This window comes from Sphaerodactylus townsendi, linkage group LG02 (genome assembly GCF_021028975.2).
Source record: "Sphaerodactylus townsendi isolate TG3544 linkage group LG02, MPM_Stown_v2.3, whole genome shotgun sequence".
Taxonomy (NCBI): domain Eukaryota; kingdom Metazoa; phylum Chordata; class Lepidosauria; order Squamata; family Sphaerodactylidae; genus Sphaerodactylus; species Sphaerodactylus townsendi.
Genome location: NC_059426.1, coordinates 135807358 through 135824464, shown reverse-complemented (window position 1 = coordinate 135824464; position 17107 = coordinate 135807358). Strand labels below are relative to the sequence as shown.

General features: G+C 42.6%; 1 protein-coding gene across 2 annotated transcripts in view; it reads right to left on the bottom strand.

Annotated features, from left to right (window-relative positions):
- Nucleotides 1-16562, bottom strand: part of COCH (cochlin) — a 45686-nt gene extending 29124 nt beyond the window's left edge. Inside the window, exons 1-4 of one of the 2 annotated variants that reach the window (XM_048484723.1) lie at nt 16275-16562; nt 16113-16151; nt 15892-15933; nt 6101-6257 (exon numbers count right to left, since the gene is read on the bottom strand). In XM_048484723.1, the coding sequence (XP_048340680.1) occupies nt 6101-6257; nt 15892-15933; nt 16113-16143 (230 nt within the window). In that variant the 5' untranslated portion in view covers nt 16144-16151; nt 16275-16562. Of the gene's footprint in view, nt 1-6100; nt 6258-14078; nt 14556-15891; nt 15934-16112; nt 16152-16274 lie in introns of those variants that run through there. The other variant, XM_048484724.1, reaches the window with a different exon arrangement.
- Between the last annotated feature and the right edge of the window lie 545 nt (nt 16563-17107).

Genomic DNA, 17107 nt, shown 5'->3' with positions numbered 1-17107 from the left:
GTGGAAATACCAACAGATTTTTATAGACAGTCTTCTTGTCCATACTCACAAGCCACTTGTGCACAGATCAAAAGTGCCAAGTCCCTATTCTCTTGAATGATCTTAGTGCTGTCAAAATAATGTAATAATCAGCTTAGCACAATTGTCCAGGGAGAACAAAATGATGCCAAAATATTGTCCATTCAAGCTGCCATGCAAAGACAGGAAAAAACATGTCAAAGTGAAGGAAAATTGCAATTTGTCTTTAACTACAGAGACTACGTTCCACTCTGATGAAGGAGGTAAAAATAAGGAGACAAGTTGTGGCTGGAGCCTTATAAGCAGTAAATATATTATTCAGTCCAGAAATCCAAAGGAAAATGATTTCTCCTTTGAGATTCAAATGCACACCAGGATGCTATTATTTTACTATCTGTGTATACAGATGGGAAAACCACATGTGCATTAAACCGAAAGCAAAATACAGATCTCCTGGCCTACCATATTACAGAATTCCAAAATTAGAAGTTAATTTGATGTGACATGATTTCATGTGCTAAGCAGAGGCATATCTGCCTAAGGACATGGGGTAACCCATGTCCCCCGGTGCAACTAATCTGGTCATGGGGGGGGGGTGCAAAATCAGCTCTCCATGTGACCAGATGCCTTCCAGGAAGGTGACGAGGCAGCAGGAAGTCCTGCTGCCTTTTATCTTCGGGATCTCTCCATTCCACCCATGTTGTTATGGATGTGGGCGTGGAGGAAGCCTGAAGACCACGCCCCCTCCCGATGCCCTGGCTTCTGGCCTCCCCCCTCCCACAGGCTCCCTGTAGCCCGGCTTCTCTCCCAAGAGCCTGGGAAGAGAAGCAGCATGGGCTCCAGTAACATGCTTTTAAAAGCAGGGAGGCTGGGTGAAGGGCCTTGGGGGTGTGGCCCTGCCCCCTAAGTCCAACCCCCAGTGTGGGGCTTGGGGGCTTGGCCCCACCCCCAATTCCTTAACCCCGGCCTACCAGCTTTTAAAAGCACATTGCTGGAGCCTGTGCTGCTTCTCTCCCCAGTCTCTGGGGAGAGAAGCCGGGCTCCAGGCTTATTTATATAATAAATAATAACAGATTCCAAACTCAACAGGGTTTCTTTTTGTCCAATCTATATATATAAAAATCTAAACGTGTGTTTGTCCCTGATGGTCTCCTTCAGAAGCTGCTGGACGGATCGCACCCAAATTTTCACAGGACGGCCCTCCCTGTTGCAGGCAGATAATTGGACCTTCAAATCACCGAAAGTCCATACCTGAGCCAGGTAAAACATCTTTTTCCTGGCACACCAGGCCATGAAGCTGGCTGTGTTTAACTGTCACCCTGAGAATGTTCATGCAGCCTGTCTGTGGCCTGAGGGGTTAGTATGAGGGCTTAGAATGTTCGTGCAGATGGGCAGAGGTGAGCAGTGAAAACAGTAAATAGGTAATACTGTTAGATCATACGAGTGGAAGTGAAACACATACACACTTTGCTGTGTGAGACGTCAGGTGGGGTTCCCCCCCCCCCCACATGCAGGTAACTTTCACTCTCTGTGCCTCACCCACTGCTACCACACAATACACATCCAGCTCATCCTCACACACCTCACTCTGTCCCCCCTCACATCCAACCACCACTTACCCACTTCCTCACCCATATTCGCCACAGCTCTCTTTTACTAAAAGCAAGCTGGAGTTTGCCTTTTTCTTCTAAGAAAATCCGCGGGGTGGGGGCGAACCAACACTACTGGCTCCACTTCTTTTGCACGTTGCCTTTTAAGAACCCAGGGAGCTGGCCTCAATCTGAGCGTCTCACCACCCTGCCTTTGCTGCCTGACCGGGATAGCCTCCTTGCCCCAGTTCTGCCTTACCCAAGCCACGACTGTGCTTGTCAACCAGCCTCATGGACAGCGGGATTCACACTCTGGACAGTTCCATTGTGGAATGAAAAGGGTTACCTTATACTAAAAAAAACAAGAAAGCACCATATAACGATGTGCATTGAAAAGGGAAAGAGGGATTCCATTTGACCACCCCAAAAGGCCATGCTGGGGATCATTGGACCTGCATGGACATCTGTGTGGGTTGCAGACTGTGATGAGAAGGACAATTGCCACAGCAATGCGTGGCCGGGCCCGCTAGTTTGTTAGAAAAAGAAAACAGAAGGCACAATTTAAATTTGACTTTACTGGCGTGGACAATCTCCTGTTATCTCTTATGATAACATCCCCAGAACATTATGTAGGGAATACCATTAAGAGATTTGTCTGATAATAATCATAGTTGATGCACTTGGGTAACTTTACTGTTTCAGTAGAAACCGAGGAAGACTCCACAGGTTCCCCAAAGAACTGATCCCAGCCACTAGTAAAGAAATTTAACAGGTTTGTTGACAGTTTGGGCCTATAGACCCCAACTATAGCAACCCTTTCTTAAATGGAAGAACAAAGTTTCTTCTTTCCAGACACCACCAAGAGACTGATGGCCTCATCACCTTCCTTAACTGTATCATCCTTTCCCTTAAAGAGTTACCCTTTAATACTTTTACAACCAAAGGAAATATACATAATATTCCAGACTGTAGTAGACAAGGATGTAGGTAAGGGGGTTCTTGGGTTCAAATCCCCCCATTACATGTCCGAAGCTCCCCCACACCTGTGGGCAGGGCAAGACTCTGACTCCTCCCTGGAGGCGGGGTTCCACCCCCGCTGCCTCCCACCAGCTGACCCCACCCCTGGCCGGGTACGGTAGTCTCTTTTGCCCCTGCCCCCCTCTGGCTGGGCTCCCAGTCAGCAGCCATCCCCGCCTCGGGAGCTGTTTTTATAAGCAATGAGGCTGGAGCCAGGGCTTGGCGGGGCACACCCTCACCTGCCCCCAGGGTGTGGCCACACCTTCCCAAACCCCACCCCTGGCCTCAGTGCTAATAAAAGCAACTCTACGAGGCTGGGACAACGGCTGGATGGGAGCCCAGCTGGTGGGGGGGCAGGGGCAGAAGAGGGGGTGGGGTTTGGGGAGGTGTGACCATGCCACCTGGGCTCCCATCCATGCATGGCCCCACCCCCTGAGCCCTGCCCCCACAAACACATCCCATTAAAAATATATACCTACGTCACTGGTAGTAGATCATGTGCATGGACTTTTGCATTTTGCATAGTAAGTTTACAGTGCTTAGCAGTACTAAATTTGTAGTAAGTTCATATTATTACTTGAGCCAAACCACTGGTTATATTATGTAGTACTGTACACTGACCAGTAATGGTTTTCAAAGATAAGAAGTCTTTCCAAGCCCTTTTACTAATTATCATTTTAATTGGAAATGCCAGTGATTAAACCTAGGGCACTACTAAACTATGGACTCAATATATTATTTCCAAACTTCTGTCTTCCCATCCAGGATTTTCCCAGAGTTAACAGATTTCAGCCATCTGTCACTTCTCCCACATTCAACTCACATTGCAAAATTAAGAAAAGATATGATCTCAAACATCTTGATTTTTTTTCTTCTAAAAAAACCAGTTAGTGTTTGTGCCTTTGAAGGACAACAGAATCATAGTTCTTCTCTTTATATGTCCAACATTACACATTCTTAGGAAAGAATACAAAATGATGTAATGAGTGGTCAAGCTCTTTTTGGAAAGTATAAGATGTCTGGAATTTATAGGGTAAGATGTGCACCATTAGAAATGATTTATTCCTACAGGTATTGTGCAAAAAGAGAATTCTCTTTACGTAGTTTACAGGCCACATAGGGGCAGCATGAGTGCTATTTTCTCTGTATAAACAATGTCTGAATGTATCCATATTATAATAGCCAAGTCTGAAATCCAGAGACTAGACCCAACAGATGGGACAGATCTTTCTACAAACCTGAAAATTTACCCCATGTGCAGAAAACACTGATTTTTTTTTAAAAAAAAGCATTAAGGGTTTTTAAAAACCAAAATGATAAAAGGATTTTAAGAAAGAAATGCCTTAAGTGGCTTATGCAAACCAATTTTCTCTTCATTTGGAATTTTGTAATATCTCTTGTGAGCAATACTAAAACACATTCTATGCCAGGAATGCCTTCTTTAGTGGCATTTGTCCAACATTTAGGGGTTATGGCAAGGAACAATATAATCATTAATGCACTTGGCCAGAAGAGGTTATATTATGCAAGGTTTGGGGACAGCACTTTTTCTCTGTGATAGTCATGAAACACAGATAAAACTTTATATATATAGATAAGAGATTATACTATAGATATCACATTTGGTATTTGTTGTATTGATCTGTAAAATACTTTCCTAACTTTATTTTTCAGAAATGTTCCTACTAGGCTCATTTATTACCAAACTATCAGTTACAGAAGTCAGGATCTGAACAAATAATTTTAAACTCTGTTTTCAGCAGACTTCATATATGAAAAGTTCATATTATTTTTATTTTATAAGAAAGCAGTTCTAAAATCTGCTTTTGTAAAAGGGTAGATGATTTCACATGTATTCATGGGTATATTCAAATATATAAGTAAATACTCAAAGCTCAGAATGATAATAAATCATCCCCCCAAAATGTAGCTATCTATATAGTAACTGATAAACTGAACAAAAAAGGGGGGCATTCTGAACTTACCCAAAATGGAAAAAATAATTATGCATTTGTGGTCTGCCTTGCATTGAAAGTTCATTCCCTTCAAGTCAAATTCTCTGTTATGACACATTTCCCCACTCCTGAAAGCACTCACTATGTCACAGAACAGAGAATCCCCAAGGTTGCCAAAAACAAGTAAAATGGGACTTTCCCCCTGTCTTTGCAGGGACAAGGAAGGGGATGGCCATGCATTAATCTCTCTTTAGGTTTTCTCACTCCCCTCCCCTTTTCCAGCCCTGATTCCTTCATTTGAGATTGATATGAAGGGCCTTTAATTTTTTTAATGCTAAAGGTCTAGTGATAGATCCTGCCAGCAAAATACTGTAGAAGAAAAGATAGTTAACACCCCCCACCCCCCAAAAAAGCAGCAGGCAATGGAAACTAGAAAACAGCAGATGGGCAGTAGTTCCACCATTACATTACAGAGCAATCAGCATGGCTTTTTTAAAAAATTTAAGAGCAAAGATCTATCACTGCAGCAATGAACTCTTTAAATCCAGTAAACTGCAAGGAAACAAGCAAGGTAGTGGTGGGTGGGGAAACTGGCAGATTGGCTTGGCTCAGGACACTGTGACCACAATAAACACAGTCCATTACAAAACTAACATTTAATATAAGTAAGACCTATTAACATATAATGCATGCTTTGATCTAATGCTTTTTGACCAGTTGGTCTTCATCAGTGACAACAGTATATAGCAGGAACACATTAAAGCATTCACATTCAATAATCTGTAAAAACAAAGATGAGACAATGAAATTTACAAGTAAATAAATAGGTTAAATAATTTAAGAGATTTTACGTCTTATTTTAACCAGTTTAACTTATGCTGAATGTGTATGCTTTTAAATTCTCTTTTCTGTACTATGACTTGCTACTGTGATGTCAATCCATTTCCAAAGAGTAGTCAATTATGTACGGAGTAAAACCACCCAAACCTTGAGGACCCAATTTATAAGTTCCAATAGTGAAGCAAATTCTTGGGAGGAATTCTTAATTAAGGTTATGACAGCCAACTATAATTTGCTTAAAAAAATTGTCCACAATGCACATGCCCAACACTATTTTCCACTGCCTTTGAGGCAGATTAAATGACATGTATCCATGACCAAAAACTGATCTCTGAAACATCCTTATTGTTCTTTAGTGGAGTTATCGCCCAAATAATGCTACTTAAGGTAAATTGAACTTGAAATATAGCATTCAGTGAACACCAAGTATAATATTGGACGAGGCACTCCCTAAGGCTGTTCCAGCTGCAAGAAAGGATAATGTTTAGCAGGTCATTACCTAAACAGAGCATCATATCTTCACTAAAAAGTTCTCAGAGCATTCATGCTCAGTGTGCTTAATTCACGATTGCTTCTGAATTTCAGCTCTGCCACAAATGGAACAGACTGGGCTATTTAATCAAGTTCCAATCTGGATAATTTACCATTAATTTCCATTGATTTATTGATAAACAGGCTTACCTGTGAACAGCAGCTCCACAGACACTAGACAAGGAGGCATACACAACATTTCCAATGACACTGTACTGCCATATAGGACAGTTTGCTGGGCAGAGGAGGTGTGCTTTCTCGTTTTTGATATCTACTCCTCTTGTATGGCACATAATTGGAATAGGAGCTACAGAAGAAAAGAAAGAACATGAAATTTAAGTCTCACACAAAACTCAGTAAGACACTTGCAGTTCCGTCTATTGCTATTAATACACTAAAGTAAGCATAAATAAAAAATACTCCATACATTTAAATTTAAATGTAACTGCCTTATTCTAAATATTTTTGCATCATGTGTGCACTCACTACTTTAAAAATCAAATTTTGTTCACAACTCAAACAAAAGAGCACTAGAGAGCAATCCTAAGCAGCTCTACTCAAAAACCTACTTAGGTTTATTCAGTGAGTCTTATAGTAAGGAAACTGTTCTTAAAATTACACTGGTAGCTTTCTTCCATTTTTGTATAACACAGGCAATTGCATATCTTCTTTCAACTTACAAACAGTATGATTTCTGGTGAATAATGTGACTACATAGATAGCATATTTATGAAAACTTGCACATCTCAAACTAGTGTTGTGCAAGCATTCGGTATCTGAAACATTTAAAATGCAGTGTAACATTCTTGTTGACAGTTTTAGGCACTGCAGTGAAAAACACTGGCATTCTCTTTGATTCTTATTATTTATTTATTTTATAGGCTGCCTTTCTCACCAAAATTCAGGGCAGATTACTAACTTTAAAACAATGAATAGGAACACTATAAGGCATACAGTAGGGGGTGGAAAGAGCCTTCAGTTCACAGGTGATTTATGGCAACCCTGTAGGGTTTTCAAGGCAAGAAACATCTGGAAGTGGTTTGCTATTGTCTACCTCTGTGTAGGCTGAGAAAGTTCTGAGAGAACTGTGACTGACCCAAGGTCACCCAGCAGGCTTCATGTGGATCAGTGGGGAATCACACCCAGTTCTCCAGGTTAGAGTCCACTGCTTTTACCTACTACACAATGCTGACTCTCAAGGCATATAATAAACAGTGTAATAAAACAACATTACAAAGTTAGCAGACAATGTAGTAAAGCAGGAGCCATTAAGTATAAGAAATACAATTACAGAAAGTAGAAAACAACACAATTAGAACAAAATGATGTATATAATAAAGCAGTGCCATAAAGTTTGCCCCTTGACCCTTTGTAAAAGTATCCTCCTGAACAATTCAACTTTTCTATAAATATATTCTTATTATAAAAATGCTTTCCTGAACAATTCCATACTACACATTCTGCAGCGTGACAGATGTGAAGGAGACTTCCTGACCTTCTCCACGTCTTCCAAAAATTGCGAGCCTCAACAGATAATGTTCTGGTACAGGTAACTGATGATCTTACCCATTTGTACAGTAATGTCATATCAGAAACCAGTGAGGTTTTGTACTGGTATATTTATTTCTTTATTTAACCTATACCCCAACTTTCTCCCCAGTGGAGGCCCAAAATGGCATACGCCATTCTCTAATCCTCTGTTCTTCAACAACCATGTGAGATAGATTAAGCTGAGTGTGTGTGGCTTGCCCAAGGTTACCAAGCATACTTCCATGGCAATGTGGGGATTTGAACCTGAGTCTCCCAGATACTCTGATACTCTAACTACAACACCACACTGGCTATAATGATCATTTTTAAATTCGTGGGTCTTTGCTGCTGGATTCTCAAAGTTTGTGACAGGGTTCCATGTCCTTTTTTAATTAAAAAAAGCTGTCGTGTTTGCAGTTGCAGTGGAGCCACTGATTTCCACTGACTCATGGGAATTCATGATGACTTTACTTGCAGTGAATTGTATAGATCCTTTGTGTATAACTGAAGAAAACTATACAACAGAAACCTTGGTAGCTTCAGATATAGAAACTGTATTTGTTATATGAGTGGAACACATGTACTAATGTATCAAGTTTTGACATCAGCACAGGGTCACTGCTAATTGGTGTAACCAGAACATATGTTCTGTCTATTACAGTGTTTATCCTACTCTTCCTCCACAGAATCTCAGTCAGGATACGTGGTTTTCCTTTCCTTTGTCTCCATAACAACCCTGTGAAGGAGGTTCAGCTTGGAGAAAGTTATGTAATTGGCCCAAGAGCAGCCAGTGAGCTCCATAGCTGAGTAGGGATTTTAACCTAGCTCCTCATAGTCATGATACCATAGTTATTTTCAATTACTGAACATATTTTTGATATATAGGGATATGTGGTGGCACAGAACTAGTTTGTAAATTATCATATCCTTATCCTACATTTGTTTGGTTTAATAATTCTCTTTTGGCTTTTAATCTAATGTTAATACTGCAGTGCTATGTTAGTGATTCAATAGCTATTGAATAAGTATTCTTCTTACCACAATGTTTAGATAAGAAATGTAAGCTTTGATGGGAAATGTTAAACTAAAAACCATAATATGGTACATTACAGAAATATGGCACCATAAAGGTCAGCTAAATAAATTGTTAGTAACCTTAACTATATTTTCATTTTTAAAAATACTTCTTCTTGTAGGGGAAGACATAATTGGTATTGTTAATTAAACCAATCTGAAACCCCAAATAATAGGGATTACACTTCAGAAATAACTAAAGGAAATTCAGCATTATTTCCTTTAGCCTAAAACACTAACATACTACTACTACTACTACTGGGCAGGTTCTAGTTGGATGAATGGATCTCTCATATCTTCACCCTTCCTGCTGCAACAATTCAGGAGATCCTTAACAAGAGAACCACTTTTTAACTACTCTTTAAATATTAGTTGGGAGTGAGGAAATGGCAAAGACTACTTTTGTGTGTGTGGTATTGTCAAGTCTCAGATAACTTATGGGAACCCAGTAGGGTTTTCAAGGCAAGATAATAAAAGAGGTGGTTTGCCTCTGCATTAACAGCTGTGGTACCCCTTGGCTAGTCTGGGCTATCCAGGCCAGGGCTTGAGAGTATTTTTAGGGGGATAAAATTTTTGCTATCAACATGAAATGCACACTTTACAGAACAGAAGTGATTAAAAATTTGGTCTATGCTATAGGTGTCACTGAAAGCTGGGTGTGTACGTAAAAGGGGTAATGGAAGCTTTGGGGGAACACCTCCCCTCCTCTACTGAAGAATGGTATGGGTTGCAGCATGGATGTTTGCACTGGTGAGGGGAAATCAGAACAAATTCTCTTGACAATAGTAGAAGTGCCCTTCCCCTCATGAAACGGGTAGTACAGACTCAATCCAATATTCTTAATGATAAAGAACTTAACAGCCCCATTAAAAGGAAAGGCGGCAAATAGTTCAATCTGGCAAAGGTGCCAGTGGGTGGGCAAACTGGGAGGTGGGTGGGTGCTGTGGATTGCCACAGTGCCTGACCCAGAGTGGATACTGGTGTTCTGAACTGCATTGGCATCTGCTCAGATGCCACCACAGAGAGGGGGTGGTCTGTGGTGTTTCTGGGGGTGAAGCATAGTCAGCTCCCACCTGTTGTTTTGCACCACAGGTTCCGTGGTTTGCCCCTGGATTTATGCCACTTTTGGCATCAGTCTATTTAGCCCCATGGAGGGGTTTTGGGTGGCTGGGAAGGTTTTTTGCTTTTTCTCCCTGTGCTACCCAAATGCCCCCTAGAGACAGCAGGTAGTGGCACCATCTCCAGCTGCTTGGGGCTACTAGATTGGACTGTAAGTCCTTTACATTATCCTTTGGTACTTAAAATTCTGTCAAAACATTTTTTTTGTAATCAAGTTTTTTGCTGTCAAGTCATATCTGACTTATTGTGACCCCCTTCTGTGCAAGAGGCATTCAGAGGTGGTTTGCCATTACCTGTCTCCTCACCACTCTGGTAATCCTTAGAGGTCTCCCATCTAAGTACCTGCTACGGTACTTAGCTAAGGTACTGCTTAGCTTTTGAGATCTGATGAGATAAACTAGCCTGGGCTATCTGGGGGAGAAAGACCTCTTCTCTGCAGGGGAAGTCCATCGCTGGAAATGTCATCCTTTTTTGGTGGTGTAAGGCTGCGTCACAAAAAGGGGGCATTCCTGAGCTGAAACTGCACTGAAGGCCATCTAAAGTCCTTGGAACAAGCAGGCGACAGCGTGCCCAGCAGGTTTTGGATTCTGGTGTTGCACAGTTGGGCAACGTCCTGCTGTTATCACAATAGCCCCTCTGCCAGTGTATCTGCCCCTTACGCTGGCACAGTAAGCACATGTGTCGGCATGACCCTGCGCTGCTTCCAAGACTCCATGTGCACTCATAGAAGTTACATGCTCTCATGTATTCTTCTGCATTCTGTAAAGGGATGCATAAATAAGACTCGTGTGAAAGCGTGCTGCATTATTCACATAGCACAGAAACACACCACTTTTAAATATGGTACTTTTATGAAAACTATTTATTCCTATTTTATTCATGTAAAAGAAATTATTTAAGGAATGTAGAATGACATCAACTGTTCTGAACCTATAAAAGAAGAAAATAAAAAACTACAAGTAAACATGAAACTTCATTTGAAAGATATTTATATATTAATTCCTTGATCAAGTAAGAATGGTATAAGCCCAAAGAAAATGTCATTTATGGGAAAGAATATCTGTAGCCAGCTCCAGGAACTATGTGCATGGTTCCAGAAATGCACTGGAAAACTCATTCACAGTGGTAAGCATATAATCGGCACTGCCCAAATAAGAACATAAGAACAAGCCAGCTGGATCAGACCAAAGTCCATCTAGTCCAGCTCTCTGCTACTCGCAGTGGCCCACCAGGTGCCTTTGGGAGCTCACATGTAGGATGTGAACGCAATGGCCTTCTGCGGCTGTTGCTCCCGATTACCTGGTCTGTTAAGGCATTTGCAATCTCAGATCAAAGAGGATCAAGATTGGTAGCCATAAATCGACTTCTCCTCCATAAATCTGTCCAAGCCCCTTTTAAAGCTATCCAGGTTAGTGGCCATCACCACCTCCTGTGGCAGAATATTCCAAACACCAATCACACGTTGCGTGAAGAAGTGTTTCCTTTTATTAGTCCTAATTCTTCCCCCCAGCATTTTCAATGAATGCCCCCTGGTTCTAGTATTGTGAGAAAGAGAGAAAAATTTCTCTCTGTCAACATTTTCTACCCCATGCATAATTTTGTAGACTTCAATCATATCCCCCCCTCAGCCGCCTCCTCTCCAAACTAAAGAGTCCCAAACACTGCAGCTCCTCTCCCTCATAGGGAAGGTGCTCCAGTCCCTCAATCATCCTTGTTGCCCTTCTTCTGGCACTTTTTCTATCTCCCTCAATATCCTTTTTTTGGAGATGCGGCTGACCAGAACTGGACACATAGTACTCCATGCGCCCGGCCTCGCACCACTGCTTTATATAAGGGCATGACAATCTTCTTGCAGTGCCTTTATTATCAATTCCTTTTTCTAATGATCCCCAGCATAGAGCTTTCTGCCTTTTTTCACCGCTGCCAAGCATGCATTGAGCTTGACATTCTCATGGAACTATCAACTAAGATGCCTAAATCCCTTTCCTGGTTCTGTGACTGATAGCACTCTGACTCCCTGTAGCGCGGTATGTGAAGTTTGGATTTTTTGCCCCTGTGTGCATCACTTTACATTTTATTACATTGAACTGCATTTTGCCATTTCTGGAGCCTCCATACCTACACCTAATTTATCAAGGTCCGCTTGGAGCTCTTCGCAATCCTTTGTGGTTCTCACCACCCTACATAATTTGGTATCATCTGCAAACTTGGCCACCACGCTACCCACCCCTACTTCCAGGTCATTTATGAATAGTTTAAAGAGCACTGGTCCCAAAACGGGATCCTTGGGGGGACAAAATTCACTCCCGACATCTCCTCCATTGTGGTAGAAATCCCCTCCCATTTATCCACCCACTAATTTTGCTCTTCCTGTTTCTCAACCAGTTTTTGTAACTGCCATAGGAGGACTTCCCTCTTATTCCTTCATTGCTGAGTTTCTTTCTCAACAGTCTCTGTGCAGGAACTCTGTCAAAGCCTTTGGGAAATCCAAGTAGACAATGTCCACCGGGTTCACCCCTCGTCCACATGCCTGCGTTTACACCTCTCAAAGCAACTCTAGTAAGTTTGTAAGACAGGATTTGCTCTCTGCAAAAAGCCATGCTGACTCCTTTTCCTCAGCAGGTCTTGCGTTTTCAAAACATGTTTTATAATTTTATCTGTAAATGATAGTGATTCTTACTAATTTACCAGGAACAGGATGTCAAACTGACTGGCCTGTAATTTCCTCGGTCCCCCTTCTAGATCTTTTCTTGCAAAGATTGGTGTGACATTGGCCATCTTCCAGTCTTCTCAGGGATGGAGCCTGATTTCAGGGATAAGTTGCATATTAAAAGTGAGTAAAAATCCGCACCTTCAGTTTCCCTGAGCCTTCTTTAAGCAACCTCTTGGGTGCAATGCAATCTCGTCCAGGGATTTGGGTAACATTTGTAGCTTCTATCACTCACTGCCAGAACGGATCAACCTTGTCTACCACTATCTCTTCGCTAGTTACCGCGGATTCGCCTCCTAAGAAGCTTGGTTCAGGTGCACCACCTCACCTCCTCTTGGGTGAAGACAGATGCAGGCAATAAATTCAGCTTCTCTGCAATCTCCCTGCCATCTTTTAGCACACACCCTTTGTTCCTTTGTCATCTAACGGGCCTCACGCTTCCCTTGCTGGCTTCCTGCTTTTGATGTAATTTGAAGAACTGTTTGTTGCTGGTCTTGATGTTCTGCAGCCATGCGCGCTCTCTATAATCAACTCTTTTGCCTCCCTTTACAGCCATAACTTGCTTCTCTTTTGCCACCATTTGTGTGCCCTCTCATATTCTTCATCGTAGCCAAACTGGACTTCCATTTTCTAAAAAAGACATTTTCTTTTTTTCTGATAATTTCCTCAACCTCTTGTTAACCGTGGGTGGCTTTCTTTTGGACTGGGTGCTGCCTTTTCTGGAACCCAGGGAACACATTCCAGCTGAGCTTTTATTACTGTGTTTTTAAATAACCTCCAAGCATCCTGGACAGTTTTGACTCTCTTGATTTTCCCTTTCAGCTTCCTGCGCACTATCCCCCTCATCTTTGAGAAATTTCCCTTTCTGAAGGCGAATGTAACTACATTAGTAGTTGCCACTTGTTCGCATGCTGAGATACTGAATCTGACAGCATTGTGGTCGCTGTTCCCTTATATTGTAAATAACTGTTGAGTTGGTGCTCAGTTCATGCATAATGCACACAGTAATTCACAAAGCTGACTGATTATAAATTTGTAAGAAGGCTATATTTGTAAATACATATATATAACATGCTTGGGCTGCCTCATAAAATGTGACAAAACATTAAATAGCATAAAAATAAGCAACTTAAAAAACCAGCATTACCCCTGTCCAGTATTTATTGTTATTTTTATATAGAAGTCCAGTGCTCCCAAACTATACATTATACTGTATTGTGGGAAATATAAAAACAGCTCAAATTTGCACTCTGCTAAAACTGCATTATGGTTTGAAGACAAGTACTACTTTTATGGGTAGAGAGATGTTACTGAATTTTGTTATAACTTACATAAGCTGAAGGTTTTAAATACACGCAACAGTAAAATCCTAAATAGATTTAGAAAGGTATAACTGTTTAGGATTGTACAGGACGATATGTCTTTCATGGAACTGTGACAACTTGAGTCAGCTAAAAAAGTAGAAAACTTTGACTCCTCTTCTGGAGTTACTACCCTTCTTCTAGCTGTCACTGCACTGAAGGTGGAAAAGAAATCATTTTTACTAGTTTGTCTTGCTGCTTTCCAGAGCACAAGACTTCTTTGTGGCAAAGTTATATAGGTTCTCTAAGTGCTGCCAATTCCAACTTCTGATGAGTTTTTAGATCCTTATATTGTAAACACAACACTTGTACACATACTAAAGATCTCACTCACCGTTTTGGAATGAGTCCTGCATTCATCTTCCCGTTCTGATGGAGATTAGGCACAAATATGGCTCTTTTCAAGTTCTCTTCCGTTGAATGATATTTAAAGATTCTTCACTGGGAACATGATCCCTTTTCAAAAGGTAATTTGATCTCTTTATGTTGATGGATCAATTCATTTTGGCTTTTTCTGGCCATCTAGTGCTCTTTAGAGAAGGTCTGTGGTTTCTTGGGTGCTCCTGTCCATAACTATAAAATTCCCTTCGGTAACAACATTATGTTGCTCATATCCTTGCTCCTATCAGGTACTTGCTCCAATAATTTCTGCATTGATTCCATAACAGTGGTGAAATATGTATAGTTTTTTGTGTTTTTTCTTGCAGTCATAAAATGTTAATACTAAACAGGCTGTGCAAATTTCAGGTCTATTCAGTTTATGCTGTTGGCTGTTTCTCACTATCTGTTATTTAGACTGAGTATTGAAAATATGTTAATGTCCCCCCCACCCCCAAAAAACACTAATGGATACCAAGAGCAAAACCAAAACCCACAGTTCACCTAGCCTCCAAGTGTTAACTTAGGCTAGCACAAGCTGATGTAGAATATTGCTAAATGGCCATATTGGACATCCTCTCTTCAAATCCTTTGTGAGAGATGGCACCAGTAAGAAAGTGAATATAAACTTAAGGAATGATTTAGATGGAGGAAAGAGCACTGGGAGAAAAGATTAAAACTTACTCTCTTGCTAGTGCTCCAACTGAATTTGGACCCTCTGGATCAGTTTTAAAATGAACAACAAAATCTAATCATAAATCTTTTGAATTGCATGTGGCTTGATAAAGAAGCTTGTTTCTCAAATTAGCTGTGGCACATCACAGAAAAAACAAGATGCTATGAAACTTAGGACAGTTCTGTAACTTGGAAAAATATCAAAGGCAGAGAGTTGTGCAATAAGAGCACCTGCTGTATTCCAAAAGAGAGGGAGAAAGTCCAAAGTGGGTTTGTGCCCACTTAGGCATGCCTAAAACCACTATTTGGATTGGGTTTCAGGAATATAGCTAATGTTCTCTGCCCCCAACCCCCCGGCTAGTCTACACTGAACTTTAAGATGGTTTCTATCTGCTACAATGTGTGGCATAACTGCCCATAAAACCATGCATTTGTGTAAAAAAAATGTTAATATTGATTTTTAGCTTTCTAAAAGCCACACAGACACACAGATGATTGCTTGGTAAAACCTGAGTACAGTCACTTACCTGATGAATTTTGATATCCATTGAGATTTCACTTGGATTGCAATGTTTACACCACCCTTACTACTCAGTGTTACTGATGCTTCTAAACAAAAGGCACCTTCCACGCAAAAACAATGGCACAGACAAATAACAAATTTTCAAACCTTACTGTTAACTGCAAGAATAAACTTTAGTGTGAGAAGGGGAACCTCTAGCACCAAGTGATACACTTGACATGAGAACCACAATACATAATTTATTTTCAGATGCTGGTGGTATACAAGTACATTTTTAGACTCCCTTTCCACCATGAGCATTTAAAGCAGGGTTTGGGGGCGGAGGGAGAGTGTAAAAGGCCACAAAACATATGCAAAAGATATTCTAGAAATAGCCCATAATGGAGCAAAGAAAATACCTTACAACAGAACATCTCTTCCAGCATACATGTACTTTCCCAGGCAAAAAGATAAGATATCTGAAGGGAGGTGTAAGATTCTGCTGCCTTTCTCCTCTCAGCTATTAGAAGCATATGTCTGATTAATGGATAAAACAAAAAAAAGTAATTATTAACCAAAAAAAACCCCTCACCTGAGCTCTCGCCCTTGGCGGGACCGGCCAGACAGAAAACACCTGAAATCAGAGAAGGGGTGTGTGTGTCAAAGGTAGCCGGGAGAAAGCAAGCTGGGCACTGAGCAGCACCCAAAAGGCAGAGTGGTTGCATCCAGAAGCCCACCGTCCTTCCCCAGGGCATCATATGCGCGCGCGGGGAACGCAACCCCTCTGCAATTGTGCAGGAGTCCCATACGCACCTAGGAGGAGCAGAGCAGGATTCGGACCCATGGCTGTACCTAGGAAACACAGACGACTGCCCATTAATTACCAGCGGATTCAGCAAGGAGATAGGCTCCCGCTCCCCACTCCACCACGCTGGAGAAGACCCGGGGGGGGGGGGCGGGGGCGCCGGGGGATACCTTCGGTTAGGTGGCTGGGGTGAGGTTGCCTCGGGTGCCTTGGCGAGGGTCGAGGGCCAACCGATGTTTCGGTCCTGCTCGCTCTTTGCGAAGTCGACGCCCCGAGCCAGGCTAGGAAGGGAGCTTTTGTTGCTCTGAAGAGGATGCCCGAGATAGCTCCGGCCGCTGGGATGCCTGCCTGGACCAGAGCTGCGAGCCGGAGGGACCGCGCTCCCGGGCTTTAAACCCTCCCCAGGCGCATGAGCACTAGGCAGGCAGCGGCTGCCTGGGTGGCCCGGGAGGGCGGCTGACCCGCGGGGAAAGGTGGGGGGAGGGCGCGAAGGAGCACCGGGCGGGCCAGCGCCTTGGGCGGCTCTGGCTTCCGAGGAGGAGGCAGCTGCGCCTCAGCCGCCAACAGGTGCGCTTCTCTCTGGAGCGCAGAGCTCAGCGGGCGCCGGAAGCCCGCGCTTCCCCTCGGGCAAAGCAAGCCTCCCCCACTTTGGGTGGCTGGCCGGCCCCTTGGGCTCTTGGCCAAAGGAAAGAGGAGATGCCACTCTGGTGGCTGACACTGCGGCGCGCTGCAAGACCTGCGCCCGAGTCTGGTGCCCTCTCTCCTATCCTAGGGACAAGTTGTCTCCTCCTTCTCTTCCTCCTCCTGCACTCGGAAGGAAGTTTTCTCTCCTTTCAAATGCCGCATGGTGCTGGTTACCGGGAGGAACTGGGAAGTGTCCCCTGAAGAGGGTGGCTTGTCTTTACCCTCAGGAGGACAGCCATGCGGACTGCACAGATCACGCGGTTCCCTGTTGGCTATTTGCTGTCAACTTGTAGGCACTCTTTCCAAGTGGTTGGGCATC